Source organism: Phoxinus phoxinus (assembly GCF_949152265.1).
Source record: "Phoxinus phoxinus genome assembly, chromosome: 5".
Lineage (NCBI taxonomy): Eukaryota > Metazoa > Chordata > Actinopteri > Cypriniformes > Leuciscidae > Phoxinus > Phoxinus phoxinus.
In genome coordinates, this window is record NC_136880.1 from 17,142,349 (window position 1) to 17,169,795 (window position 27,447).

The 27,447-nt window shown below is 39.7% G+C and overlaps 1 protein-coding gene across 2 annotated transcripts; it reads right to left on the reverse strand.

The window, feature by feature from the left end:
* Nucleotides 1-64: 64 nt before the first annotated feature.
* On the reverse strand, nucleotides 65-27,392 carry zzz3 (zinc finger, ZZ-type containing 3). 2 transcript variants are annotated; one of them, XM_079611878.1, is made up of 12 exons: nucleotides 27,169-27,392; nucleotides 16,380-17,859; nucleotides 13,068-13,206; nucleotides 12,807-12,954; nucleotides 10,128-10,255; nucleotides 8,315-8,386; nucleotides 7,994-8,095; nucleotides 7,073-7,168; nucleotides 5,820-5,969; nucleotides 3,702-3,836; nucleotides 3,304-3,404; nucleotides 65-1,608 (listed from the first exon to the last, which is right to left on the reverse strand). In XM_079611878.1, exons 2-12 carry the CDS (start codon nucleotides 17,792-17,794, stop codon nucleotides 1,464-1,466), a joined length of 2,631 nt encoding a protein of 876 aa, XP_079468004.1. In that variant the 5' UTR covers nucleotides 17,795-17,859; nucleotides 27,169-27,392; the 3' UTR covers nucleotides 65-1,463. The 2 variants fall into 2 exon arrangements, with proteins under 2 accessions (XP_079468004.1, XP_079468005.1); XM_079611879.1 differs by lacking the exon at nucleotides 16,380-17,859 and having other exon boundaries at nucleotides 27,169-27,322.
* Between the last annotated feature and the right edge of the window lie 55 nt (nucleotides 27,393-27,447).

Genomic DNA, 27,447 nt, shown 5'->3' on the forward strand with positions numbered 1-27,447 from the left:
AAAACCGCCTACCCTACCTTTAAGAACAGCAATGAACCAGAAAGATAAATCAGAATGCCCGAGTCATGTGGTGTAGAAAGACTTTTCACATACTTTTATTTCCACAGTTCTCCTCTAACATTTTTTACATTATTTAAGAACAGACTGTTATACACAGATACTGAAGCAGGTCGAGGGAGGGGGAGGTGAACAGAACAGAACCCAATACAAAATGGTCTACTCAAAGCACAACAAAATGTATGTGTATAAAATAACGTGGGAGCGCCGCGCGCGCGACGACCGCCACAGACTCGATTTCTTGTTATTCTTTGTCTTTTAAATAGATTAATAAAAATACAATCTTTTCATGGACCGTGAGGAAACTGCGAGAAATTAGAGGGAACTAAAGGCGTGATGATGGTGGGGCAGTTTTTCACAGAGGGCAAACGTGCCACAAGTTCTTTATTTTCTTCTTCTTCTAAAACAAGTGGCCAGGGAAGAAAAAAAAAAATGGCACACGGCAACTACCACTGGCTACTTTTCACCATATATTTGAATACTCCACATGATCAACAACAGTACACATTGAGAGAAAAGAAAAGAAAGCTCTCCGCGAGCGCAGAGAGCGTGAAGAACGCCTTCCGGATCTCAGCTGGTCTTCTCCGTGCTGTAGTGCTTCGAGGTTTTGGGAACCTGTCGGGTTAAGTGGAGTGGGGTTTTTTTTCTTCCCAATTCGCCGTTTTAAAAAAAAAAACAGGAAGTGAACGTAAATAAAGTGACAACATCATGTAACGGTCGTAAGAGGAAACAAAGAGCAGCTTCTAGTGAAAATGGTAGCCCATGGCAAGAGACACGTATGGGGGTCGGTCAGCTGGGATTTTTTCGGAGTTGTGAGCGAACCTCCTCGATTGGTTAAAAACCTGGTATGAATCAAAGACAACAGTCTCAGCACCGAGTTCCATTCCTTGTACTCCCGCCTCATGAAAACAGCTCACACACAAAGCTTCACTTATAAATATTTCAACTACAGACGACATTTTGCACTTTGACGCGAGCCCGCCACCCGCCGATGATGATTCCGGAGCCGAACGATCCTCTGACAGGTGCGTCACTCGACACCCGTCACTCAAACGGCGGGAACAAAGGGAGACGTCGAGTTGCCTTCTAAATGTCCTGGGATTGGGAATGTCGGTGCGCCATTTCTTTCTTTCGTTCTTTCCTCTCGTTTCTTTTGATTTGAGATAGTGTTACTTGACGAGACCTGGTAAGGTTTGACAACCGCGGCAGGGTGTTGCCCCCTCCCCCCCACGAACCCTCCCCCACCCCACCCCCCTCCAGCAGCGGGTCGGGGCGAGGTGCAGCACATCTGCGGTACCCTCTCGCCCGGACTCAAGCATTTCTTTGACTTGGATGATGGAGTCATGCACAGAATGCCCTGGGGGCTGCGGCCCAGCCCTGGATACTAGCGCTGGAGCTCGTCCCTGTCATCTGTTGGCAGGGAAGTAGTTGGGGTCCAGGTAGTTGTAGCCTGTGCTCTGCGGTAAGCAGTAGTCTCTGTCCACGAAGGTTTCGACCGGGCAGACTGGCTCCAGTCTGTGTGTGGGCTTGTGGGTCTCGGTTTTGAACAAACTGAAAGGGGGCAGACAGAAAGATGTGTGGTTAGGACAAGAGTGCTGCGCCAACGGTCAAGTTAAAACTGTGGACGTTTTGCACACAAACTAAAAGAATTGTGCAATGCCGCCTTTGATTCTCCAATGGAAGAGATCGTCTTGTGTCAAGAGTTTCAACTAAAATAAAGATTTGAAAACAAGTTATTAAACGGATGAAATATTGGGAAATTACATCAATGGTGGGGAAAGAGTGAAATGCTTCGATATCAGTCCACATTCTCAACACTCCAGAAGTAAAAACTTCATACATTTTTAACAATAACTTATAAACCTTTGAAAGACAACCAACTGTGAGATCCAAAGTATAATAATTTGTTACATTTATATAGCGTTTTTCTGGACACTCAAAGCACTTTACATGGAAGGGGGAATCTCCTCAACCACCACCAATGTGCAGCATCCCCCTGGATGATGCGACGGCAGCCATATTGTGCCAGAACGCCCACCACACACCAGCTTATTGGTTGAGAGGAGACCGAGTGAAGTAGTCAATGCGTGTATATGGGGATGATTAGGAGTCCATGATGGAAAATGGCCAGGGTCAAACCCCTACTCTTTTTCCGTAGGACATCCTGGGATTTTTAATGACCACAGAGAGTCAGGACCTCGGTTTCACATCTTATCTAAAGGACTGTGCTTTTTACCAGTATAGTGTCCCCGTCACTATACTGGGGTGTTAGGCCCCACACAGACCACAGGGTGAGCGCCCCTACTGGCCTCACTAACACCTCTTCCAGCAGAAACCTGGTTTTCCCAGGAGTCTACCATCCAGGTACTGACCAGGCTCAACCCTGCTTAGCTTCAGTGGGCAACCAGTCTTGGGCTACATATGGTATATGCTGTTGCTGAAGCCATCCACTCAAATTACTTCAACTTATTTTTTTAAATAATCGTGTTTGAAAAATGACCCAATGAAGCTGTACAGAATATTCCACCAATAAAGACTTGCGGCGAGCAAAAAAAAAAAAAAAAAAAGCGAGATTGTAAAGTATTCGGTCTCACTATACTGTCAAAATACTTGTATATATTTCTCTCTCTCTCTATATATATATATATATATGGTGTATATATACACACACACATTCAAATAACAGTTGCAATGCTTCATGGGATTGTAGTTTTTCCCTCAATAAAGCACTGTCTTGTACCTTTGTCTTTTTGTCTGATTTTCAAATACTTTTTTGCTTTGTTGTGATTCACCTCGCAGCTGGTCGGTTTGTTTCATAGCTTATAACACTTTAACGAAAAATTAATGAAAAAAAAAAAAAAACTTCTGGAACCAATGCCGGTAAAAAAAAAAAAAAAGTGAGCAAGCACTAATGCTGAAGGACACAAAAATTCATAACCAGAATTGAAAATGAATGTTTTCCTAATAATTCTGTTTATAGAAAAAGCATATGCAGGCCAAACCGACTATTTACATGCACATCAAATTCTGTTTAAGGTCTATATTTGGGTTGCAGCCATATTTCCAAACACAATGGTTATTTGCATACAGCCACAGAGTCAACATAACTCAGAGAATTTGCCTTCCAACACTATTGCTGAAAAATCAGTTAGCTATCGCAGTGTGGCTTTGCACATTTAAATTCAACCCCACTCTGAGGTGCCTAAAGATCCCCCGCTCCGTGTGTTTAGTGCGGCTGTGACTCACCAGTCGGAGCAGGTGCTGCAGAAGTCCACGGCGTTGTCCTGCGGGCAGTCCTGACAGTGCCACCGCGCACCCTGGATGGGCTCCATGCCACACATGTCACACTGACAAACAGACACATTATGTTGTTATACAGTTGTCGAAGTGCCATAAAAGGCTTCATTCTTCATGGTATTTATCGCTTGGAACCGTTCACTCAAAAAAATTAATTTCCGTCATCATGTCGTTTCCAAACCTGTATGACTTTCTTTCTCCCGCACAAAACAATACATTTTGTCCAACGTTTCAGTAATACCTTCTTTTGTTTTTCACAGAAAGCAAGTCATACAGGTTTGTAACGACATGAGGGTGTAGTACAACGGAACTTGGCATGGAGACGGACTAATAAACGTCGTGTGTACCTTATAGCCGACGTGCTGCATGAGCGCGCTCTCAGCCTGGATCTCCTGTAGTTTCTGTTTCTTGAGTTTCTTCAGCTCCATCAGCTCCTTGTACTCCGGCAGGTGCCTGAGCTCCACCGGCACGCCGTCCTCGTCCTGAAACATCACGGCAGGGTCAGAACGGCACAACACTATTACAAAGGCCTAGTTCTGAAGGAATTTTTTTTGCACAAAATCGAATCTCAACCCAACCCAAAACTTCTTCCCAACGAGTCTGGAATGTAGTACTGGGTTACACTTTACTACGATGGTCCACTTTAGACATTCTACTAACTATAAATAACTTTTCAACTACATGTCAACAAATTCTCAGAGTATTAGTAGATTGTTTGGTTAGGGTTCGGGTTAGTAGAATAAGTTGACATGCAGTTGCAAAGTTACTTATAGTCAGTAGAATATCGGTTCAGGAGCATCAAGTGTTAGACATTAGGCAAACAAAATCCGTTGACATGTAGTTGCAAAGTTAAGTTACAGTTAGTAGAATGTCTAAAGTGGCCAATCGAAATAAACCGTACTAATACTGCAATGACACGTTGCTTTTTTTTTTTTTTTAGGTCAAGTAGAGGTGACATTTCCTGATCCCGTTCTCTGCTCATTTCCTGATATCTCTTCAGTCACAACATAAATACAATTATCCGAAACTTCGGTGACACTTTACAATAAGGTCTCATTTGTTAACATTAGTTAATGCATTAACTAACATGAACGGACAATGAGGAATACAGTTGTAGCCATATTTATTCATCTTTGTTCATGTTAAATGAATAAAAATGCAGTTGTTTATCGTTTGTTCATGTGAGTTCACAGGGCATTAACTAATGTAAACAAATACAACTTTTGATTTTAATAATGTATTAGTTAATGTTGAAATTCACATTAGCTAAGATTATTAAATGCAGAAGTGCAGTTTATTATTAGTTTATGTTCAAAAGTTTGGTGACTGCAATACTTTGTTTTTGAAAAGTCTTTTATTCTCACCAAGGCTGCATTTAATTGATCAAAAATACATAAAAACAGTAATATTGTAAAATATGTTTTTTTTTTTTTTTTTACAATTTAAGACTACATTTAAAATATAATAACATAGAAAAAGGTTATTTATTCCTGTGATGTCAAAGCTGAATTTTCAGCATCATTACTCCAGTCTTCAGTGTCACATGATCCATCAGAAATCATTTTAATATGCTGTTTTGATGCTTAAGAAACATTTCTAATTATTGTCAATGCTGAAAACTGTTGTGCCGCTTCAGATTTTTGTGGAAAAATTCAAATATTTTGTAACCATAAATGTCTTTAATGTCACTTTTGATCAATTTAATGCACCCTTGCCAAATTTCAATTGTATTACTGCAGATCTGATTACGCTCTGTATGATCACCACAGTATACTGTGCAAATCAACATTGCAATGTGAGGAAAATCCTCATTCCCGATCTTTCCGTGGCTTGTGATGTCATGATCTGTAGTAAGTCTACATTTGGCGCATGTAAGGTTCACTGATGCTTGGCAACACTCGACTGGTTGTGTTCTCGGCAGGGTCCGCTGACCAGTGCCGCGTAAAGGTTACATATCAGAGACAGAGAAAATGTCAAGCCACTGCAGTCAGTTCACAGTCACTCAACACACAGTTCAGCCGGGGAGACGCAAACATCGAGTCGTCTCTAATGATTCTGGCAGTGGCGCTTCTCAAAAGGCAGCGCATCATTATCAAATGATCAAACATCAAGCAAATCCCAACTGTGGAAATGCCAGTTTGCAGTCTTTAATGGATTTCCTGTTTGAGAAAGGCCATCAAATGTTTGCCAGAGGGGAAGGAAAGGAAGTCACTGTGATGAAACAAATGGCTTAAAACATGAAACATGGCTTTAAAAAAAAAAAAAATGTGTTCCATCCATCGATTTCTGGTTTTGTTTTTCCGTTCTCAGATTCCAAATCAATTTGCTTGGATATGATTAATAAAACGCTGACTTTCACTTGTTAAATCGCACATGCATTTCTCTGATCATTAGCGCGCGATCAATAACAGCCCGCGCTGAACTGGGAGCTCTCAGATTTAGTTTGGAGTTGAACTGGGACTGACCGAATCATCCGCACTGTTATCCTGGAGGCTGCTGAAGAAGTGAGAGCGCTCGTCCTCATCGTCCATGTAGACGGGCGGCTCGTATGAGGTGAGGAACGTTGAGGGCCTGTACAGGTGTTTATTGAGGTGGTGCTGGCGCTTACTGGAGGCCTGCAATTACAGACAACACGCACTCGCATTAAATATGCACCAGTTACGCATTCTCAATGTTAAACTAGTGCGATTAATCTCAACCAAAATAAAAAAAGTTTGCGTTTCCATAATATATGTGTATAATTATTTTGTATATATAAATAATACACACACATGCATGTATACATTTAAGAAGAATATGTTATTTATATATAATATAAATTATATATAAATATATATAACGTTTATACATGCAAATATTTCTTAAATGTATACATGCATATGTGTGCATTTATATATACAAAATAATTATACACATATATTATGGAAACGCAAACTTTTATTTTGGATGTGATCGTTGCCTAGCACTAAATAAATAAAAAAATCTTTAAACAAAACAAAAAAACTTAATATTTTTGTATGGCGTCTTTGGCATTGATAACAACTTGCATTTTTGTTGGCATTGTTTTTATGTTCAGTACTTTTCCCAACAGTTTTTGTTGTTATTGACTTCCAAATAGTTTCTAGTTGTTGCCATTGACTTGAAACTTTTGTGCAATCGATCTTTGAATCCACTAAATCCCAAATTTGTTCAATAGGATTCAAGTCAAGACTTTGACTTGGCCAACTGTGACTAAAGAGCTTACATATACTGGTGGATTTACAATAACAGAAACATAAAACAATTTTTTATTTTGGTAATCACCAATACTGTTAGTTTAGCAGCTGTGGAACAAACCTTACATTGGTTGGTGGTCTAATAAATGTGATGATCACTGTATGTATGCATGTACATGTGTGTATATGTACATATATACATATATATATATATATATATATATATATATATATATATATATATAGTTTGGTGAGCAGAAGAGAAAGCTTGTAAAAACATCACTTATATAGGCTACAGTATAGTTTTTTTTTAAAGAAATTAATGCTTATGTTCTGCAATGATGCATTCAATTGATCAAAAGTGACAGTAAATACATTTTTGATGTCACCAAAAATTTATATTTCAAATAAATCCTGCTCTTTTAAACTTTCTATTGATACAACAGTTCTAAAAAAAAAAAAAAAAAAAGCATACATTGATGATAATTATAAGACCAATTTACCTTTTTGCTGTACAAGCACACATTGGGTGTTCTGCCTGGTACTGGAATACCAGCTTTTGTCAGTTTTATGAAATATTTCTGTACCCTGCTAGCAACCTGTGAAGAAGAGGAACAAAGATTTGGTAAACAACAAGAGCTTGCCCTGAATTCCCTGGTTAAGCTTTCCGACCACGGCTTTCTGATGTTCAGACTCTTGTAAGATTAGTGAAAAAGCACAACTGGATATCTGCAGGATTTTTTAAATCAAATTTAAAGCTTTTAAGACCAGCACAATTAAAATGAATACAGAATGAGTGGGGTAGGGCAATGTCTATGGTAACATATTAAACCATACAATTACTGTAAAAACATGATTTACAGTAAAACATTTTTTTTTTTTTTTTTAAACAAAACGACAAGCCTAACATTTTAGCCTTTAAACCATGATTTAAGAAAAGGGATGACTAAATAGCATATTTTTATTATATAAATTTTAAATATGTAATATCTTCCTATCTTACCGGTTCAGATTTTTAGAATGCACATTAGCTTCTCACATTTACAACTCTGTGTTTATGCTGCGTAAAAATATGGGATGATTTTCGCTTTGGTCTGAACAAAAACAGCAGACAGGCTGATTGAAAATGCTAATTCATTCTCTGGCAGTAGCGCTTAAGGAATGGCAGAAATACAGTGGTCATCCTTGTTCATAGCCTTGTTCATTCATCACATTAAACCATATCGCGAATCCTGTCCCCAAATTGGAATTATAATTAAGACTTTTCTCATACCAATTAAGGTATTTAAGACTTTTTCTAGAGTATCCATTAAGTGGAGCTGTAAGGAACTGAGACCCGGATGACTGCTTTACTGAGTGGTGAAAGCCAAGAGAAGATCATGTTCAGAGAGCGGGACGGTGTAAAGCAGGGCCTGAAGACGCACCTGTTTGGCGGTCCTGTTGCCAAGTTCATCTGCGATCTTCTGCCAGCGTTTAGACTCGACCTCCTCTGGTGGGAACTTCAACAGCAGCTGCTCCAACTTTTTCTACAAGATTCACATACGAGATGTGAAGCCAAACCTTACAGCTCTAGGGCTTCACAAAACTGTTCAGTAAAATGTGCAATCAACAATTAGCTTCAGTCCACTAATTTGAATGGACAAGTAGCTTTCTAAGAGTGCTACAACTGTTGGGACATTAAACTCCTCTCAGTTGTTTGTTCACAAAAGTTCACGTCCACTAAGAGCTCTTGTGTAGTTTCATACCTGCTCCTCAACGGTCCACAGCTGGTTGAAGGTGTCAGGTTTGTTCTGGTTGCACAGCCTCCCTCTGATAAACTGTACAAACATAATCAGAAAATTAAAAAAAGAAAGAAAAAAAAAGAGCTCCAATCATTTTCTCCATAGGGAAATTGAATTAAACGATAATATAAAAACCTTTAAAGCCAGCCCTATTGTGAGTTCAGAGGTTGTTAATATGCTTAATCTGTTAGTGTTCACATTATTATTATCTTTTAAATAATATTGTTTAACAGCAGAATTTGTGGTGAAAATACATTACCCTAGCCTGGGAAAACCCTGACGAACTTCCGGCAAATTTGAGATTTGCTCTGCAAGTCCGTCGGGCCAAGAGCCCATTCAAGCCCATTTCCAATTTTACCAAATCGAGGCACCAATCACAAACGTTGAGCTTTACACGATGACGATTGCTCTGATTGGTTTTTAGGTCTATCCAATTGCGCCCAGAGGCATTTGAGCAACGTCCGTTGGTGACGCCCTTTTGGAAATGGGCTGTGAATGAACCTTCCCCAGACCCACTCTCACTTACAACTGAGAAGAGTCTGGTGTCAACCAGGCTAACATTACCCATGACTCTGAACAGAAAAGTACGCCAATTAGAGAGTCACGGTGAACAAATCACACCAAAAGAGCCTTTAGCTCCACCCACTCCCATGAAGCACTGCGCATGATGTAATCTAGTAGGTCTCCCTAAGCTCTCAAAATACTTGTATGTTTGTTGTTTGCAATACACTTAATCTTAAAGGGACAGTTCATCCAAAATTAGGTTCTTTCTTCTGCTGAACACAAAACAAATATACATTTTGAAGAAAGTTTGTAATCAAACAGTTGATGGTTCCAATTCTATGGAAATCAATGACTATCAACATTCTTCAAAATATCTTCTTTGTGTTCAACAGATGAAAGAAACTCATTACAGGTTTGGAATTTTAACAACATTTTTTAAATGAATAGTTTTATATTTCCTCATTTTTAATTAAATTACATAATTTGCAATGCTTCATGGGATTGTAGTTCTTACCCGCACTAATGTACTCACTCTTGTACTTTAGTACGATTTTCAAAATACTTTTTTTGCTGATGCACTCTATTTGCTTCTGGATTGGATAATGAGATCTACTAAGATTTTCTGATCTACAGAGAGACCAATGGAAATGCTTTATTCATAAAGTTAACATATATACACATTCTGTATGAAAGGGAAGGCAACATTTCTCCCACTGGTTTCCATAGAGACCATCTTCTCTCTACATGGGCTGCATACATGAACATGGGCATACTTAACAAGAGAGATGGAAAGAACTGACTAAAAGCTAGTTTGTCTGAACACAGCACCTCCATAAAGCAGACCAGGAAAAAGAAAAAAACACTGAGACACTGATTTTTGCAGTCATTTGTCATCGGCACGCTTGTAGCGCATTCCATGTTGAAACGTTAAAGCAGAGTGAATATGGATGGAGGTCGTGTGCTCTCAGGGAAGATGTTGTGTATGCAGAACACATCCCAGTTCATGCCCTAGGGCTTAAGCACATATATAACAAGAAACAATGTCAAGTTAAATGTTAGGTCTTGATCTTATTATGTATCAGATGCAGCGGTGTGTGATGAAACATGGTGAAATCGTAGGTCACGGGGAACAAATGAGCAAAGCATAAAAGAGAATCTGTAATCCCATGTTCTCCTCTGCACAACACGACATGCAGGTTTATGGAGTCGAGATGGCTGTAAATGATGACAGAATACAAACGACGGGAAGTACGAGGAGTTTATCTGAGATTACCTGAGTTCTGCTACTGGACATGCTGTGTTCTGGACCGTCGCTTGACGGCAGGGAGGAGGAGTAGACGGATGAGGAGTCTCCCTCCTTCTTGGAATCCACAGGACTTTTTGGTCGAGCAGGCAACCCCACTACAGAACGACAATGAGCATTTTAAATTTGGCATGATTCCTTTTCCATGCATTTGCCATTGAACAGACAAACTCAGGGCAACCGTTGGGTTGAACACTTCACTATGATGAGGGGGCACACTAATGATAAAGAACGATAAAGAAAATCTAGAGCATCAAGTGTACTCTTCGGTTACGAGTTGGAATCATTTGATACACTTTTTTTTTTTTTTTTTTTTTTTTGTACCGACAACAACTTACACTTCCCTTGTTATAAAAATGTCAAATTATCTGGTACCTTGACACACAAACTTAAGGGTATACAGGAGCTCTATGACATTACATGCTGTTTTACAGGGAGTTTTTTTTATTGCACATTTTCATTTGTTGTTCGCAACAAAGGACTTTTGTGTAGGGACAAATGTTTAAAAAAAAAATGAAAGCAGTTTTATTCAAATGTTTTTGCATCACCTTGACATTTACAAAAATATCACAATTAAAGGTATTGCGGAGGATCTTTCCTACTTTTAGAAAAGACCCGCCCTCTCCAATTTCTATTTGCTCCCGACCGAGAGGGAACGCCTACTAGCAGTGATTTTAAATGGATTTCTCCAAATAGCATGACAAACTTTACCTGTCTAGTAGAATCTTCGCGACTGCGGCATCAGTGGGAAGCCCAACATGTGCTTTTAGCGCACACCAGCGTGTGAACGGCCTTACGTAAATATATCACCAGAATGATTGACACTTAGGTGGACCAATAGTATACACTACCCACCCGGAAGAAGAAAATCCTCCGCTATACCTTTAACTTTAATATTTAAAGGGGTGGTAAAATGCCATTTTCACAAGATGTCAAATAAATCTCTGATGTCCCCAGAGTGTGTGTGTGTGAAGTTTTAGCACAAAATACCCCACAGATATTGTTATATAGCATGTTAAAGTTGTCACTCTTTGAGGGTTTGCAAAAACGCACCGTTTTGTGTCTGGTCCTTTAAATGCAAATGAGCTGCTGCTCCCAGCACAGAGGGCGGAGCTTCAAGAGCTCGCGTGTGTTAGCAGCTGCGATTACCTCACGCAGACACACTAAAATGACAGAAACTGTTCTGCCTTTAATGTTAAAACGGAGTCAGATAAACCATTCTCTGAATGGTTAGTTGATGAATTTATGTTGCTGATGTGGAGTTAACTATCTTCAATTAGGATATTCTGTCATGGTAATCTATAAATCGCTCGTATAGGAACTGTTGTGAGATGCACACCGAGTGACTTTCTATTGCATGTGAAAAGATGGATGCTAAAGTTTGAGCTGACTCACAAATGTTCTCTTGTACAACAACTCTTCTCTTCTCAACATGGACTGTGTGTTCCCGGGGGCGGGTTTATGTAAATTTTAGGGTTGGTGATGTCACTAACCCGTGAGGAATGTCGTGTAGTCCCTACCAGCCGTTTGTTGTAGTCCTTAAGAAACGATTTCTTTAAAAGCAAATATCATCCTTTGCTTTGAACTTTGAGCGCTGTAACTTTGCAGATGTTGTTTCTGCTCAAACAGCAAAATTACACACTAATTAAAGTTAGAAAAGTGAAATCATACTCAACCACCCCTTTAACATTAAATATGTCATTGTAGAGATGAATTAGGGCTCCACTGCTCTAATTGCGATGAAAACTGCAATTTAAAATGCGAAGAAAAAAATAAACTTCAGGTTTGCTGTGCTTCTTTGTAGGGCTGCACAATTTTACCCAAAATAAATAGTGATTCTATATCAATATGACTATAAAATAATAATAATAAAAATGGTTATTTTTATTATTAAAATAAAATATTCTAAAGAAACATTATTATTATTGTGATTTCACTGTAAAAAAAAAGTATATATATATATATATATATAACAAAAAAAATTATAGTTTCATTTTACAGTATAATGAGAATAATTTTACAATAATTTTTTTTTTTTTTACTATAAAATTCACTATAAAATTCCAAAATTAAAATATAATATTTTCTTAAAGCCACACCGCGGAACTTTTGCGGGCGCTAGACCTGTAACTTTCACGTCTAGCGCCCCTAGAGGCCACAAGCGCCGCAGCACTGTCGCAAAAGTCTAGAAGACATCCACTTAATAAATGGATGGCCGTAAAGCGATACGTTCTCCAGGTCACATGACCTGGCCAACAACGGTCCGTCTTCTCCAAACTTACATTGGCGGTATTTCAAGAGGGCAGCCCCGCTCGGAGCATTAATAGTGTCAAACGCTGTATATTGGCCTGAGGAATCATTTAAAATAACTCATATGCGTCAACTCTTTAGGTCACAAAGTCTGTGGTGTGGCTTTAAATTTGTTCAGTTTTAAATCTAACTTTTGTGTAGGCAATTGTAGTGGATCATTCCATATTGCGATTTAATTTCATTTTATTTTGATTAATCGTGCAGCCCACTACAAATTGCATTTTTTATGTATTTTTTGGCCCACTAAGGTCTTCTATTATACATCCTACTCATTGGACCCGGGGCCCCTCCATAAAAACATACACACACAAAATCTTTCACAAAAAAACATGTACACACCTTTGTCAAAGATTAACTGCAACTGCCGTGTTTTGCGCTTCTTGTCACAGAACTCCCTTTCAAAGTCGCCACGGCCTGAGGTGTATTGGTCCCACGCAATGTCCGGGAGCTGGACCACTCTCTGGGGGCGAGGCAACCCCATCTCCACCTGTGACAAAAGCAAAAGATCAAAAGCATTACATTCGCAAACCAGAATACATCACTAAGCATAACAGCCGTTTCAGGCATCAGCAGTGTAGGGCCCGGAGGAAACTTCTGTACCTGTTTCTGTAGCTGGTCCACAAAGGCGATGGGGTCTGACAGGGCTTCCTTCTGATGCCGTGCCAGCGTCTCTAGGTCCAGGATGGCTTGGTTTCGCTGGGCCTCCAGTACGCTGATGGTCTGGAGCAACCTCTGATAACTAACATGTAGGACAGAGGAGATGCCTTGTACATTATTAACAGCTGATGCTATGCATCTAACCATCAAACTTTCAGCAGTTCATTCATTCAATATTTAACTTTAGTACAGCACAACCACAAGCTTTACATAAGAAAGCGGTTCCCATAGAAATATATTTTCTATAAATAGCAACATTTCCTGTTCGTCACGGGGTGGGTGGGCGATGACTGACAGCTTCATGCAGGAACCGGGCTTTGTGCTTCCACCGGGAGATAGATGGACTAGTTGTTCATCGTGGAAAGCTCATTTTTAATTGTTTAACACTTTTGGGGGAAAGATTTTAAAAATTCAAATAGTGATGGTCAAACTCAGGACCAAGAAATAAACATAAAAACGTTGAAAAATTAAACCGATCATTTACAACAAAGAATAAATGAGACAAATTAAATAATAATACAAAAACACTAGAATGGAACAGGATTGCAGATATTTTGCTAACATTGATGTACGATTATAATTGTTGGAAATAGAGGCGTGACAAGCCAACAATCACTATTCTTCTCTGCTAGATTCATGTTATAAAATAGTTGCCTGCGGTTTAAACTAAAAAGAGAAAACATAGGATTTTGTGCCTCCGATATATGATTTGGGATTCAGAAGCTCACGTTCGAAAGAGCTTTTCTAGATTCACCCTGCAAGTTATGAAGATGACGTTGCCTGAGCGCTACAGAGCTTTGACCTTTTCCCTGCGCGCCCTCAGGAAAAATAGGATCCACAAATAGGAGCACGAAAAAAAGGCAGAGAAGAAAAAAAAAAAGAAAGAAGCGAATTAGACAAAGATGCTCCTCTGAGCAGGAGATTCTGCCTTCTGCTTAGAAGTAATCTTATTCAGAAGCTCAACAGACCTTGAATAAATCAATCTAGCCTAACGTGGCATGAATGAAAACCAATTGATGACAGCAATCATTTAATCTCAAAAAGAATTAATTTAAAGGACTTGCTCCATTTGATTTGCCTTACTTTTCTTCAATCTCCTTGCCGTCTAATAACTTAGACCGCAGAGGAGCTGTTAACAGCCTCTCGATTCAGATGCACAATGGAGATAGGCATGTGGCACTGCAGGTTGGGGAAAGCAGCCAAGGATGGCAATGAGCCCAAAACTGACATATGGCTGGCATTTCACTGCCACCTATGGGTTAACCATCTGAACGGCAGGCTAGATCACTACTAACAGACAAAAAATAAACAAATATATAGTGATATGGGCTTCGTACTGTGCCATTTTAACCTGTACTGAACACCACACACTTGGGATATTCAGTATTAAAACAGCTCTCAATAATAAAATGAGAGAGGTATCTTTCCAGCTTAGTAGCTTTTAATGTGAGGCACTAGAAGTTTATTGTTAGTGGTGCTTGTTAAGGCGATCAAACACCATACCTCCACATCGATGGAGACCTCAGATCTGATGCTACTTGAGGGGTGCTACTTTTTAATAACTTTTTTACAACAAAAATGAACCATCACTGAACTTACTTAAGCCTGACTATGACTTATTTTCTTCTAGAAACAAACTTTGTATTATAAAAAGCACTATATAAATAAAACGTGACTTGACTATTTTCGCCTGGCACTGTACCCGTACACTAACCAACCACCTAGCGACTATCAAAACACTCTAGCAACGTCATAGGAACCAAACCAGCACCAAAAAAAAACCACTCTGAACATTTTAGCAACAGCCTGGCAACCAGAATGTCCTGGCAATGTGGTTGCCAGTTTTTGAACAGACAAGCAACAACCCTCATTTGGTTCTATAAAAAAGTTAAAATCTGCATAAATATATTGAACGTTTGAATTTATGTCAAGCACACAATAAACCCTAATTAAACAGGAGGAGAAAAACCGTCCCAGAGAAGAAATAAGAACGATTCAACGCAACAAAAAAAAAATGGAAAAAATTCAGACAGGCCTCATAAACTGACGTGGCACCATTCTCTTTTCATTTCTATTGACCGACAAGCCAATCCAGCTGGCTGCTCCTGATCCCTGCACTCACACTGTGAGACGGGCACATGCTGAATGAGTGCGACCCAGGACAACCTGTTCACCAGCAGCAGGCTTTCCCCTCGCTTATTGCCTACCACTGTCCTGGAGATTATAGCAGCTGTTGCTCATTTTCTGCTAGCACAGTCGACTATTACGCTACAGAAAACATGTATGCAGAGTTAAGCAGGAAAAAAGATGCGTATCTGGGTCAGCACAAACACTTTGAAAACTAAAAAAGACAAAAGACAAGAGCAGGATAGACTAATCAAAACTTGAACTGCTTGGCTTTGACAATCACACAAGTTAAAGCACAGCAGCATGCTAATTCTTTTCAAAGCTACAAAACACAGAGTCTGGAAACTCAAATATTTGGACCTGAAAAGTACTAGTGGTACAACCAATATGCCGCTTAAGTTAACAGAACATTATTACGCATCAGCTAGGGTTTTCTGATTGGCTCTAGACCTTTACTATTTGGTTTCTCATTGGCTCAAGTCAAAAGAGCACCTAAAGATGTAGCCTATGATATGTTTTTTAGAAATGGCTCACGCCCGTCCTTAAAGGTGAAGTCACATTTGCCACTTTTATGTGAATTTTCAATGGCAAAATCCAGTAATTTCAATATAAATTCATGTGTTTGGGAAATTTGAGTAAGGGTGAAAGATTTCCCCATGGAGATTTTGCAATGGGTTCAAATTGGTCATGCGGATTCGCCACGATAACCAACAGAAAGCTGCTTGGTTTGAAAATGACTTGTGAGTGAGCTGCGCTTTATACATTGCTACACTATTGACAATTGACCTTTTCGCACACAAAATTTTACACTAACGTGACCGCATCTCAAGCCTACGGTATTTTTTTCCATCTGTCAGTTGACTGAAAAGTACTCTGCTCCACAAGCTGCATGATTCATGTCTGTTGCAAAAAAGATGTAGTTTTAATCCTTCAGATTTAAAAAGTTGAATACTCCGGGTTTGTTCAAATCAGGAACAGTGTGATGAACAGTAACAATGGTGCATGGCATAGCAAACGCCACAAATGAATGAAAACAAAAGGGCATAAAGAACACAAAGCACATCTTTGTTGACCACAATTATGAAAGCAATGACGACTTCAGACAGGATAGCATAAACCTGAACATACTCTTTGTTGTGTTTGAGAGCCAAGTGATCAGACTCAAAATAGTAGACATCTGGATCCTCCTCTTCCTCCTCATCCTCCTCAGCCTGAGCGGCCAGCAGCTCTTTGGTGGATCTCGACACTCTACTATCCAACACGCCGACCTCTCCACTGACGCCTGCTTTCTCTGAGAGTTCACTGTCTGCCTCGCTAGAAAGCCCCAGTGCATCATGGGGAGGCTCTTTATGGCTGGTGTCCTCTGAGAAAAGAGGAACCGGCATGGCCTCCTCCTTCAGCGAACCATTGTCTATGTGCGGGGAACTGGGTTTGGGGGAGCTGGCTTTGAGCCCACTACCAAAGGCAGCGCGGCGCGGTGAAGTCCTCAGGGTGTATCTGTGTTCTTGAGGCTCTGTGAAGGAGGGGGGCTCCGTGGGCTGCTGGGGGGCAGCCAGCATCGCCATTTCTCCTGAGATATTCGAGCAGTTGTCAGAAGGGTCCTGCGGCTCAGCCTGAAAGCCACCATTGGTGCCCTCCTCTCTCGCGAGCTCATCCTGAGCCTGCCCAGCGTCGCCCACGACGTCCACCTCTACCTCCATCTCGGGTTCCCGGGACAGCACGGCCTCGGCAGCTTCCTCGGCCGAGCAGTTCCTCTCACAGTCAATCTGAGGGCTGTCGGACTCATTGGCTTGCTTGGGATGAGGGGATCTACAAGGCACAATAGGGTCGGGGGATGAGGGCGCAGCCTGGTTGCCGTTTAACAGTGAAGGACTGTTGTTGAGCGTGGCAGGGGAGGCACAGGGCACCGCGGGTAAGGCTGCAACTTCTGAGTCCTCCTTATAGAGTTCGGCGAGGCCATTGGTGGCCTTGACGTTCTCACCAGCCTGTGGGGGAGTGATGATCTTCTCCACAAGGCTGTCCTCTTTCTGCTCTGCCTCTTTGTCGAGGCTGAGCTGAAGGGCCGTGGACGCGTTCGATTTGGCGCCCTCATCATTTTCCTTCGGTGCAGCGGGATCAGGGCTCTCCGGTTTGAGAGAAGGTTCCTCCTCTACGCCCTGCGATTCACCTGAGCGAGGGCAGCGTTTGGCCCTCTTCAGGGCGGGGGAGGCTTCCGGCCCACCCCCGGCCCTCGGACGCTCGCAGTAGTCCGATTTGTCCGACTCGTCCTTCTCGGAGCTTGGCAAGCCCCGTTTTCCGTAGGAGGGCAAGGGCTCACCCTCCGCCTTGCTCTCGGCTACCTTTCCGACCTGTGCTCCGGGCTGCTGGTGCTGTTGACAGTCCTGCTTCTTCTTGGGTGAGCGGGCTCTGGGCACAGGAGGCGGAGAGCTCTCTTCCGGCTGGGCGATGCTGCGGTTCCTGAGGGTTCGACCACAAAAGTTCTCATCCAATCCATTTATCCCTACTGATGATCTTGTGACGCGCGAAGAGCGGGACGCGGCCATACTATGGTGGGTGCCTATTGTCTCCTCATCGTGGTGCTCTCTCCTCAGCAGCAGAATGTGGGCACCTGAGGGACACAACGAGAGAATACTTACAGACCATGCAGATTCACAGTTAGAGACTATTTTTGAGACTATTCTTACAGTTTATAAAAAATAAAAAAAAGTCAAGATTTTTATTTGCCTGCCAAGGATACATTTTATTCTTAAGATATGTATTTGTTTCAGAAATGAATGATCTATATTTAGGTTAGCTTAACAAAAAGAGAAAGTAGTTCCAGCAATTTACAACCATTTACTGTGATTTTAAGCAAAAAACGCTGAAAGTGTCCCAGCTATAAATATAACTTATGACCGCTATGAATCCATAAACACAATTTTGCTGCAGTGACATACAGTGATCGGTTTGTAATTTTCAATTCATTCTATGAGCACAAATCATTCTTGCCATTTCAGTAAATGCTTGCTTTTGTTAGCCAGCTAGATAACTTAATTTCAGTGTCATATAAAAAAAAACACATTAAGATGATTTATCAAAACGATATACATATGATGGACTAAAGAGCCAAATATGGAAAAATGAAGTAAAAGAAATATTTTATCAGCAGTTTAAAGATATGAGATAAACTGTTTGCTGGATGCTCCTCCACAGAGCATAACTCAAGAATTAAGAGTGCATTCATGGAATATCTGGAATGTTTATATGCTAGTGAAAAATATTAGCTAGATCTCTGAAGAAAATGTTTGCCATCACAATGTCAAGATGTGATTATGTGATTCTTTACTGGTTCAAGTAAAAAAAATGCCATCCATGTCTCAAATACCTTTTTTAAAGCAAGTCTAAAGGTTATTTATTTATTTGCTTGCGTGAAAAACCTAATACAACCTCAAAATATTGCACAACAAGACCTTTTTCTCAAAATATAGACAGTTTTATCGATTCTCATATGCAACTTAAATCTAAAAAAAAAAAAAAAAAAATATTAGATCAATTTCGCACAGAATCAACTTTGCATTGCTGCCCGTGATCGTATCAAGGATCAGACAAATCTACCTGGGTAGATCTGCAAACAAAAATTCAATAAAAAGTCAAAACCAGGTTTACATCCAACCAGGTTTGATTGGAAAGACAAGAGGTTACTTATTAAATGGGCAAAAGCAAACAAATCATAGAATCACATAAAAACACAACAGGCCTTACAACAACATGCAATAACGTGATATGAACATTTTACATTACAATCATATTCCATACACGAGATATAATCTATTCTGTATCAGCTTTCTATTAAAACAAAGTTGCACAAAGGTTCAGTTAAAACCAGGGATGTGGAAACTATCTGAAAATTGTGGGAGACATTTTAAATAGGCCATCAACTTCCCTTAAAAATCACACACACTTTAAAAAAAGATTGTTCAAGATACCAATGGCATATAATTTAAAAGCATAACAACTGAATGTTTAAACAAATTCAAAATTAGACCTAAAATGTTGTTGCAACCATAAAGTTATGGCCCGTTCAGACAAAGGGTTTTTCCATTGCACTGCGCTACTTTTCCATCGGTTTCTATAAACGCACTAGACGGACGTGTTTCACCGTAACACCACGGATGACAACGCTTTAAAAACATGGCGCTCAAGTTCAACTTGTTTTTAAAACGTGACTTGAGGCCTTGCATTTTGCCCCTATTCCACTGTCCATGTGTGAACTGGCCCTTAAAGAGAATTAGTATGGGCTGCTGGGGGTGCTTGAGACTTTCCATTGTGTGTTTTTGTGAAAAAGACTAACAATAATGAGGTCCAAGGTTAAGAATACGCTAAAAGCAACTAAAATGTCAAATGTTTTTCTCTATTTAGCCTACATTACAGTAGTGATAGATGACTTGATCACATCTTCCCTCAGGTAGATTGCATGTTTTCTTGTGTGGATGGATCTTGGGGCTCATTAATAATAACAATCAAGTTGTCTGCATTAGCCAAAAATGATTTGATGCAATCATAACACGGACAGTGAAAGGGAATTATCCATATAAGCAGGAGCGACTAGCCGGCAGATGATTCTGCTTGGTCATTAAGCCGTCCTCGAAGGGCTATGTTCACAAATCAATAATTGTCCGAAAAAGAAAGATGATTAACTTTCAATGGTCTCTTATATTCAGCTAGGCATAGGTCTAGGCAAAATATGGGACAAACTGCATCCCGTAAGGGTTTAATACAGAACGCTACTTTAATGTCTTAAATACAGGATGATTTACCATCCATTCTACAGACACTTTTGAGTTTAAAAGCATATCCACACCAAGAGTGATCATTATAAAGATAACTATTGATAACTCTATTAGCGTCCACACCAGCGGACGAGGATATGGTTTTGTTTATTCTAAGCGAACGCTGCAGTGTTGTCGTCTGCTGGTTTAATTGCTCGTGATCTTTAAAGCAGGATGGATTCTGATTGGCTCTCATTGTTTATATTGTTCATCTGCTAAAAAAAAAAAAAAAAAAAAAAACGCTCTAAAAGTGATTCCAACAATGTTTCTCTGTACCGTTACATTATAGTCTGGTGTGGACTGGTGATACTCTTCTATATCAAGACCAATTTTTAGAACTCTTTATCGTTATCGCTATAGTCGTCCTTGGTGTGAACGGGCCTTAATACTTAGGGGTATGTCCAATAGCAATAGTGATGATGACGACGCATTGGCAAACATCACTAAAGTTATTTTTGGTGGGAATCTTGTTGTTAATGTGTGCCATTTCAAAGGAACATCTTTATCGCAAGTTCCTCTTGCTCTCAGTCTTTGGGTTTGGTAAAACAGAGTCAAACATACACCAAAGGCAGAATAACCACCTACGGGTTGGCAATGATCTACTGTTATCTAATATTCTATAAATATGTGTGATATTCAGAGGTTATCTGAGAGTTTCCCACAAGCTATCAATCTACTTATCACACATGTGCTGGCTAGGCTTCCCTGGTGCATTACTAAAGCTGCAGATGTGAAGGGGGATGGTCTGTATTTAAGCTGCCTCTTATGTGAGCTATAAAAGTGCTTTCCAACAATGGCCACTACAACACAAACCTTGGTAGTCTTCAAAGAGTGATCATGGGGATCTCAAATTAAACAGTCAGTGCTCCACAGAAACCTTTTACCAGGCTCAAAAATTAACATTCATAAAGCACCAAAATATAAGCGGCACAAATTAGAAAATTTACACATTCAAACATTGATCAATGCACATCAAAAACAGTAAACAGAAGCTCAAGCGTTCTTGCTTGACGTGCGAGAACCAATTGTACTGGCTTTTACATGACACGCAAAAAAAAAAAAAAAACTCATTGGTTCTCGAGCATCAAGCAAGCACGTTTGAGCTTCTGTTTACCATATTTAACATGCTCTGTGTAAGTGCATTGATCAATTTTTATGAATGAATAAATGCTTAAATCTATTCATCATATTTCTATCTATTTATGAACTTGACATGCTAAAGATTTGGTGGAATGGACATTCAATGGAGGGACAGAAATCTCATTTAAAATATCTTCAAAAATGATAAAATATGCTTCAAATATATAAAAAAAGTCTTATAGGTTTCGGATAACATGAGTGTGAGTAACTGATGACAATTCATGGCATGTTATTCAAAAGAACATTTACTGGTAAATTCTCTCAATTCAATCACCATTGGCAGGTGTGGCCAAAAGTACATTTTGGACCCCGAGTCTGACTAATGAAGCAGTCAGTCTGAAGACCAGCGCTTACAGAACATGATTCATTGATATGGGATAATGGGACCGGTGAATATGAGCATATTTCAGCTGGGGACTGAAGGGAGACTTAAGATTGAAGCACTGGCTGGTACTGTCGTCGACTCGTCGCCGTCTGAATTACTCAATAATTAGTGTAGTACCAAAGTCAAATATAAGCTGGAAGTGTGTGACAAATTAGATTACACCGTATCAAATTCCTCAGTTGCTTCCATTATGCTAAAGCCATGCAAGAGGATACATCTAGTACATATGCAGGAGAGAAAGGGCATCATTTTAGCCTGTCCTTGAAGTAGAAAACACTGTTTTTACACTGAGAAAAAAAGAAAGAAAAGGAATTACTCTGAAAAATTCTCTCAGAAATTGCTAATGAATTTGAATGAAACATTGAAATGTTACGTAGAAAAACTGAAAAGTCATTTTCTTAAGCAAACTCCAATAATCTTTCTTTTAGTTACAATTTATATCATTTTTACAATGTACATGTCAAATTAGAAAGCGCACATCAGCTCCTCCGGTCCACACAATCGCTGCCGTGTAGCATTAGTGCGATCTGAATGATGAGAGGCTATGAATAAGATTTTGCACTGCTGACATTGGTTTTGCTTGAGAAACGAGAGGCACCTGAGGAGAGTCTTACACGCGAGCCCTTATTCACACTCCACTGAAGCCTCCTGGTGAGTGTCTAATGTGATTTGACCATGCATATAAAAGACGAGACGGGAAAACAGACAGATGGGGTGTTGTCAGGCCTGAATACTAAAAGCACTAAAATGGTTATAAAACATCATTTTCCATCACTACCCGTGTCAGTTTAACTACTACTTCTCCTCTCTCTAGAAAAACTATAAAAGAGCTGTTTTTCCACACAGCAAATCCAGACCTGTGGTTTAAGCTGGCACAGACACACACAGGCTGAGGGATTAGTTACACAGGAATCCGCTTTGTACACTGCTTTTCAGTGTTTTCCAATGTATTGCAATTAATTGATACGAAAAGAATCAGAAAAACAGATTTTTTTTTCTTCAGTCATTACGCTCGTAAAACGCTCTTGCTCACGGACTAATGTCATCATCGCACACGCTTTACAACCCTTCTGACATGACTCACTTGTGCATAATGAGGTTATCTGGGAACTCAAATATGAGTAAGTGGAGGTCAGGCTCTGGCTGATCCTCCTCCTGATATGCCCAATAAAGGAGTAAAACCCTAAATAACAGAGCATGATGAGTAATGTGACAGAGCACACTCAAAGCATTTCATTGTGCGAGTGAACATTAGAAAACTCACTAGGATCGACTTATTAAAGCAGTGGTTCTCAACCATGCGGCCCCCGGACAACTTCCAAGTGGGTCACAGAATGACTTCAATTATAACAAGGATTAAATAAATTCATTTCAATTGCTAAGCACACACAAATTAAGATGTAAATTGAATTCATGTGTCCTTTTTTCCTCTCAAAAAAATATTGTTAAAAACATTAGATTTAAAATCTCGAAACTTCTGGATGGAATCACAACATGAATTGTGGTTCATTATCGTCAATATATCTACACTCCCAGTTTGTTAATACATTGTTATTAAAAGCTTTGTCTAAAAAACAGCAGCAATATCAGATAAAACATCTCAGCCAATAAAGCGCTGCAGGGATGATGTATTTTTGTAGGCCAAAACTTAATAAAACACTTCTGGTTCTATTGTGCTGAAGTCCATGGGATATTTGAATTGGTTTTTGGTTAAATGGCTGAAAAGGAGGGCATGTCTGTGTGGTCAATACAAGCTCAAGATATTCTCACGTTTTATTCTACAACATAAAATACATCGGTAATACCCCTTGTAGGGTTGTCACGGTACCAGTAAAATGTCACGGTTCTCTGTACTAATTTCGGTACTATAGCAAAAAAAAAAAACTGTTGGGAGCTATTTTACTATTTTAATTAACTATCTAAAAAATTGTTCTGGCAAACCTTCGATCCATGAGGAAGGTTGACAGCTTCCTCTTGACTCATGTCCGGTACTTTTGACAACCTTTGACACTTTGAGCTAAATGCGAATACAGAGGTTGTCAGGGACATTAAAATGAACCATCAAAGCCATCAAACCGAACTTTCATGGATTAAAAAAAAAAGAAAAAAAAAGAAAAAAGAAAAAAAGACTAAAGCTTACTGCTGGTGATGCTGAAATATTGCGACCGTGGTGTAGTTCGTTTACAGCCAACGTTTAGTTTTATACTTTTTACCGATGGTGCTTCAAAATTCATAAAAGTTGTGTTCACTTGTGAAGATCATCATGATGAACAAAATGTGTAAGAATCAACAACTTCTGTTGGTCAGACAGCTTATTTTCTGCAAAAATCGAATGGAAATTTCCTTTGGGGATTTTATTGAGGGAACAAGGGTGATGCTAACTTCCAGGTTGACCTAATATTGTGTTGGGCAATGGGGCGTCTTCAAGTTAAAAAGGTTAGAACCGCTGTATTAGGGATAGTTCAACAATATTTCAGTTGCGCATGTACGCATTCACACCGGCGGACATGTTAACGATGTCACAGCGGTTCTGACGCCAAAACTGGCAAATGCCATTTCACTCTTGACCAATTGCAATGCGCCAGGTTTAAATAAGTGGAGGTGCAATTTAGGAGCTACAGCTGAAGACAAGATTTCAGGTAAAAAATAATAAAAAAAAGTTGTATGTTTCTTTGTGAAGTATAACAGTCACTGGTCACTCACTATATGCTTGTGTGTTTGGAACATGAGGAGGACTAAATAATTAATTGAGTCCCTTTAAACGGCACTTTCAGACTAAACTTACATCTTATCTGAATAAAATCAGCTGATAAATGTGAAGTTTTAATCTAAAAAAATAAATAAATCACAGATGGAGATGTCAGTTCTGGCTTTGCTCAGTTTGACCAGATCCAGAGTCTCTGGATTACAGGCAGCATTAGTTAGGCTAACACTAAAGACACACTGGAGACATCACTCAGACCCCAGGAGCCCATCTGTGCAGCGGCTCTTATTGTCCTTATAACAGCCAATCAAGATGCTTCATGTCATCTGGCATTGTCCAGATACAAAACTGAACAGTTAAAAGTAGAAAGAGTAGGTCACGCATTATGTATTCATCCTCATATTGTTCCAAACCAGCTGTTCATCTTTTAGTAGGACACCATAAAAGCACAATCAAAGTTTGACTTGTGCACTAATCTTAAATCTTCCTGATTTATTTTGGACTTAAATGTAAGTCTGTATTTAATGGCTCTACCTGTTCGTTCATCATTGACTTTAAAGCTGGAACTGCACTGGCAATGCACCATTTTTGAATATGAACTTGAACAAGCCTCATGACTGCTGACCCAAACCTTTGTGTGAACACACACCTTTAAACTTCAGTTCATCGTTTGACTTTAGAAGAATTTGAAAATACTCTTTTTCTTTTAGCTTGACAGTCTTGTCTCTGCTACAAAGGATTATTTACAAAATTCACATTTTGTGTTTTGCTGAATAACAACATACAGGTTTGGAACAAAATGAGGGAAAGTAAACAATGACAGTATTTTAATTTTTTGGATTAACTTTTTCTTTATTATTTGAATATTATAAGCAAGCCAGCACATGGGCATTAACTAAAATTGTAGTGTTCTCAGTAAAAGACACAGGCATGATGCCTCAACATGAGAAACTGTACATGGAAATACACTGCAATTCAATTTCAAGAATAATTCAAAATATGCATTTTTTAGGGCTACAACTACTAATCGATAAAATGGATAAAGAAAATCATCGACAACAAAAATTATTAAACGTTGGGCAGGATGTGAAATAATCTTGGGAAGAATGAATACAATTTTATTACAATATTCCGATTAATTGGAGAAATAAATCGACAGATTACAATTGAGACATGCTTTTGATACTTTATTTGAACCAAACATGTATTTTCAAATATGTTTTTTAAGTCATTTTAAAGGCTCAGGTGTGTTTGTACCACAAGAAATACTAAATTAACCGCACAAAAATATCTGATTACTCGATTAATCACCAAAAAAAAAAAAAAACGATTCACAAAATAATCGTTAGTGACAGACTGACAGCCCTAAACTTTTTATTTGAATCATGTATTAGACAATGCTAAAATTAACTTATATTTTTTAGATAAATAAATCCTGTAGAAGTCTTGCTCATGTTAACTTGATAAAGTTGGCTAATAAAACCTTATTAGTGTTACCACAGACACTACTACCTCGGTCACTGGCAGGTGACAACAGAAACTCAAAGGAGCTGGGACATCCCAGAGGAGTGAGAGGGGCGCCGACTGCCTTCAAACTCACTTTTGACTGTTTTATAGACATTAATATTTGCGTGTGTCATTCTGCTCGCGCTCTGCGCCGCACGCGTCAAGAATTCGAAACTTCCTGAATAATCTTTCGGCTCGCGCGCTTGGCGAAGAACTTTAAATTGACACGTGCTCGCCAATGAACGCTCACAAAACAGCCCAGCTCAGTCCAAAAATATGACAAAGCGGAGAAAAGCGCTCGGTGCAGCTCAGCATGTTTTCCAAATTGCTCGTCGCAGTGGTTTCAGAGAACCCAGTCTGGCTCAGTGATTGAAAAAAAAATGATAAACCCTCATTTAAAGCCTGTTCTCAGAATGAGATGATTTCCTCAGAAAAGGGTTTGCCTTCATAAACCTGATACACTAACAAACAAACAGCGACTTGAGCATTACTGCAGATTATTAACTCACCGTTGTTTATCTAGAAACATTATCTCTTTCAATAGCTTTTACCGGGCCTCTCCGGCAACACAAACCTCATCTGCGGCTCGGCATGATGTGCAGCCCGGCTGCGCCTCCCAAAAACACCCGTGCAACTTTCTTCAGCTCTGCGGAGTCCTGATTTCTCAACTCTTAAATTAGTATTTAATGCAACGCGTTTGCTTCATGCACTCAATAAAATATTTCATGAAAACATGTTTATAGACATAACTAACCGCTTAACTGAACAAAACAAATGTGTCCGCAGGGTTTTAGAAGCTCACATGCTAACGACTGCATTCACAGGAAGCGCAATTGCACGTTCATTTTGCGCCATTCACAATAAAACACACACATCGCGTAAACGGCCAAGATACAGTAAGAAAGAAACAATTATTTCCCTAATCTTTTTCCCCTTCACAACTCAGCCACGAATTAGCATTTTGGCTAAGAGCGCTAATAATATGATAGAGGCTCACGTTAGCATGCTAATGCTAACGAATTTGGCGCACCCTTTTTAACGCACATTCGGAACACTTGTTAACGAACGAAAGATGTGTTTCCCCCGTGTAGGATAAACGCAACTAGCTGAGCAGGTGATTAAATGACTTTTGAAGATGAAAGGCCTAAATGCTGAAGCTAACAGGCTAGCGTGTAACAGTGGCAGCGTGCACATACACAACTGATAGTGATAAGCCGCAACAACTTTGCCCATCAAAATCCGCTCGAACTGCTACAATTGGAGCGGCTTCTGCACCGGACTCTGCTTTAACTTCGAGATAAACTCGGGGAATTGGACTTGAGTGACGGATAATTCAATGTAAAAGGGTTTATGAAGCTACAGAATTACACTTACCTCACTTCCGCAAATCGTTTGCTGCACATTCGGCAGCCGCCATGTTTTTTTTTCTCTCTCGGTGCTGCTGTGAATGTGAATCCCACAATCCCGCTCTCACTGCGATACTGTACAGGACAGCAGCCGCGGCCCACACGCTCGCTGCTTTCATAATGACCGGCTCTCAAGAGCTCTGCTGTCAGCACCGACCTCACCGACACTTTCAGCCTGATGATGAGCAGCATATTGTACTGAAAAAAATGCAATATTATATGCTATTGATCTTTCTGCGAGATGAAA